The sequence below is a fragment of the Camelina sativa genome, chromosome 4 (genome assembly GCF_000633955.1).
Source record: "Camelina sativa cultivar DH55 chromosome 4, Cs, whole genome shotgun sequence".
In the NCBI taxonomy this organism is placed as follows: Eukaryota; Viridiplantae; Streptophyta; class Magnoliopsida; order Brassicales; family Brassicaceae; genus Camelina; species Camelina sativa.
In genome coordinates this window covers 21,574,640-21,577,412 of record NC_025688.1, presented here as the reverse complement: position 1 = coordinate 21,577,412, position 2,773 = coordinate 21,574,640, and the positions used below count along the sequence as shown (strand labels likewise).

The 2,773-nt window shown below is 31.5% G+C and overlaps 1 protein-coding gene across 4 annotated transcripts in view; it reads left to right on the top strand.

Moving 5' to 3' along the window:
- Window positions 1–2,773, top strand: part of LOC104781666 (F-box protein At3g57580-like) — a 5,901-nt gene that overhangs the window by 1,484 nt on the left and 1,644 nt on the right. Inside the window, exon 2 of one of the 4 annotated variants that reach the window (XM_010506387.2) lies at window positions 7–875. The exons of 1 other annotated variant lie outside the window; for it this stretch is intronic. In XM_010506387.2, coding sequence (XP_010504689.1) covers window positions 7–590 — 584 coding nt within the window. In that variant the 3' untranslated portion in view covers window positions 591–875. Of the gene's footprint in view, window positions 1–6; window positions 876–2,531 lie in introns of those variants that run through there. 2 more of the 4 variants (XM_010506388.2, XM_019244845.1) reach the window with 2 other exon arrangements.

Genomic DNA, 2,773 nt, shown 5'->3' with positions numbered 1-2,773 from the left:
CATATGGTCCACGATCTTTTGTGTTAGTTCGCTTTGATGTTAGGTCTGAGGAGTTCAATTTTATCGACGCAGCATGCTTTAATGATCATCTAAAGCATCTTAGTGGATTGAGTCTGGTCAACTCTAAGGGTAAATTAGGTGTGGTTAATTGCAATTTTGCTGACGCTGGTGGAAGACGTACCGTTGAGCTGTGTATGTCGGTTCTAGAGGATGTCGAGACACAAGAATGGGTGAAATATGTCTACACTCTCCCGCAGAATGAAGTCCTTGAATCCTGCGAATTTAAAGTTGCTGGAGTGGCGGCAGCTACAGGTGATTTTGTTTTGTGTATGAAATATACATGTAATCCCTACTTTGTGTTCTACTTCAACCCTGAAAAGAACACTCTCCAAAGTGTTGAAATCCATGGTTTTGGAGCTGAGCTTGAAGCGGTTGAGGATCGTGGTGAAGTTTATGCCTTTGTAGACCATGTCGAGGATCTTAGTGTTAGCGATGCACTGCAACTCAAGTCAAGCATTTCTCATATCAAGACTCTCTGCGCCTGCTGTAAAAAGGTTGTGCAGCGTGACAACATCGAGGAAGAGGTATGATGTATGGTGATGGGATGAGTAGGGAGAAGAAATGAAAGAGACATCATTGAAGATGAAAGTCAGAAGAAGAAGAGAAGAGTATAAAAGAGTAAACAATGAGACAAGGAGTAGGTAAAAAGCAATAAGGCATGCCATCTATGTGTTAATGTTCTCTAGTTAATAGTTATAGACGTTTGTTTGGTAAGACTGTGAATCAATCTAGCTTTGGTAATTCGTATGTACCTTTTGACTATTTTTGGTATATCTAGTTGTCTTTTATATAATTCCATCTTCTTCAGTTCTAAATCATAAAATTCTCCCCGATTGTAGAGTTTATATGTATAGTTTGATGCTGTCTTCTACCATTGAACATAACTTTTGCCTTGTTACCATCGTCGGGAAGAGGTCTCTGCAAGAAGAACAAGTGCAGCAGAACGGGTACGCGTATTTGCAAACCTAGAGTGAGAACAGGTGTTGATTTAATTTTGAACTTCGAGGCCAAGACAAATGTAAAAGTATGGTAGCTGGAGGTTCCATAACTGAACCACATTGTTCTGTTCAAAATGAACCAATTACTCTGTTTCTTGTCAGTTCTAAATCTATAATATGCTCCTCCTCCCCCATTGTTGAGTTTATAGTTAACTGAAACCAAAATGCGATTTATATTGCTTCTTTTGTATTTTATTGGTAGCTGGTGTTACCTTAACTAAAGTTACTATTTCACATAATATTTACAATCTATAGTTAGCTACCACATATAGTAAAACCTCTATAAATAAATAATGTTGAGACTTGGAACCATGACATTTAGCTAATTTATAGTGATATTAATAAATTAATATCTATTATCTTATACTTTCTCTGTTTTAATTTAGTTGTCCTTTTAGGACTTCATTTTTATTTTATAATAATTATCGTTTTAAATTTTTAATGCAGATGTTTGGTGAATATTCCAGTTTTATCTCTTCTGTCTTAAGGCTTTGACCAATAAAAACATTATAAAATATATTATTAAAAGTTATTAGAAAATTTAATACTTTTTTTAATTTGTGTGTAAAAATATTAAACGACAAGTAAATAAAACCGGACGAAGTAGTATTTAACTATTCATAGATGTATTTAATAATTGTAAAACTCTTATGAATTAAGATAATTTTACAAAAATAAGATTATATAATTGGATATTAAAAAATTAATAGTTTTGGAATTGAAAACTTTATATTTAGAAAAATAATTTTGACAGTAAACTACAAATAATATAGATAAAATCAGGTATATAATATACATGACATACTTAAGTAAAATTTATTAATAATAATATAATTATCGTATTTTAATTGACGATAAGACTATCAAAATGACAATGATGAATATTTATATACTGAAAACTTAAAGAATTTTTTGGCTATTTTTATGACATAATATAGATTATTTTGTGATATTATAATATTAAAATACAACATAACAATTGTTTTTTTTTCAACCAAACATTAAATAAATTTAAAAAAACTCCAAGATTAATTGCCCAAACAGAAGGGTAAAAGTTTACAAAAAAAGTTTCAGAAATTAAGAATCTTGAAAAATGGACAAGACAATCTGCATTTACATATCAAATAATATATAGATATAGATATATGTGTAATTTATTAATTTATGATATTAATAGAACCTCATATTTATATAGAAATTTCAAAAAAAAATATTATTTTATTAATTTTTTCTAATTTTTGTACCTTTCTGATTTGGGACCTGATTTTTTTTGTTATTTTATTAATTTTTGTAATTTTTACACTAGTATTTATTAATTTATAAAAATACTTCGCATAATTCATTGGCACGTGAGAAAAAAACAAATGTAGTACGACAATATAAAAATAGACTTAGCTTTATTCATAATGCTAAAGCTCAAAGGCCAATAAAAATTTACTCTCTGTTTCTTTATTACTCTCACTCTCTCAGACGAGTTTAATAAGAAAAAAGGGAAAAAAAACACAAATTTCAAACTTGTCGTCGCCGTCGTATCCCTTCTCCGGCGGAACAATCACGCACTCCGGAAAGTCCGATGGAAAGAGGAAGAAACATGGAACCGCTCCCAACTGATCTGATCCTGGAGATATTTACGAGATTACCGTCGAAGTCAGTCGCTAGGTTTCGTACCCTGTCGAAGCACTGGGCGTCTACGCTTCGCAGCCCGGATTTCAAGA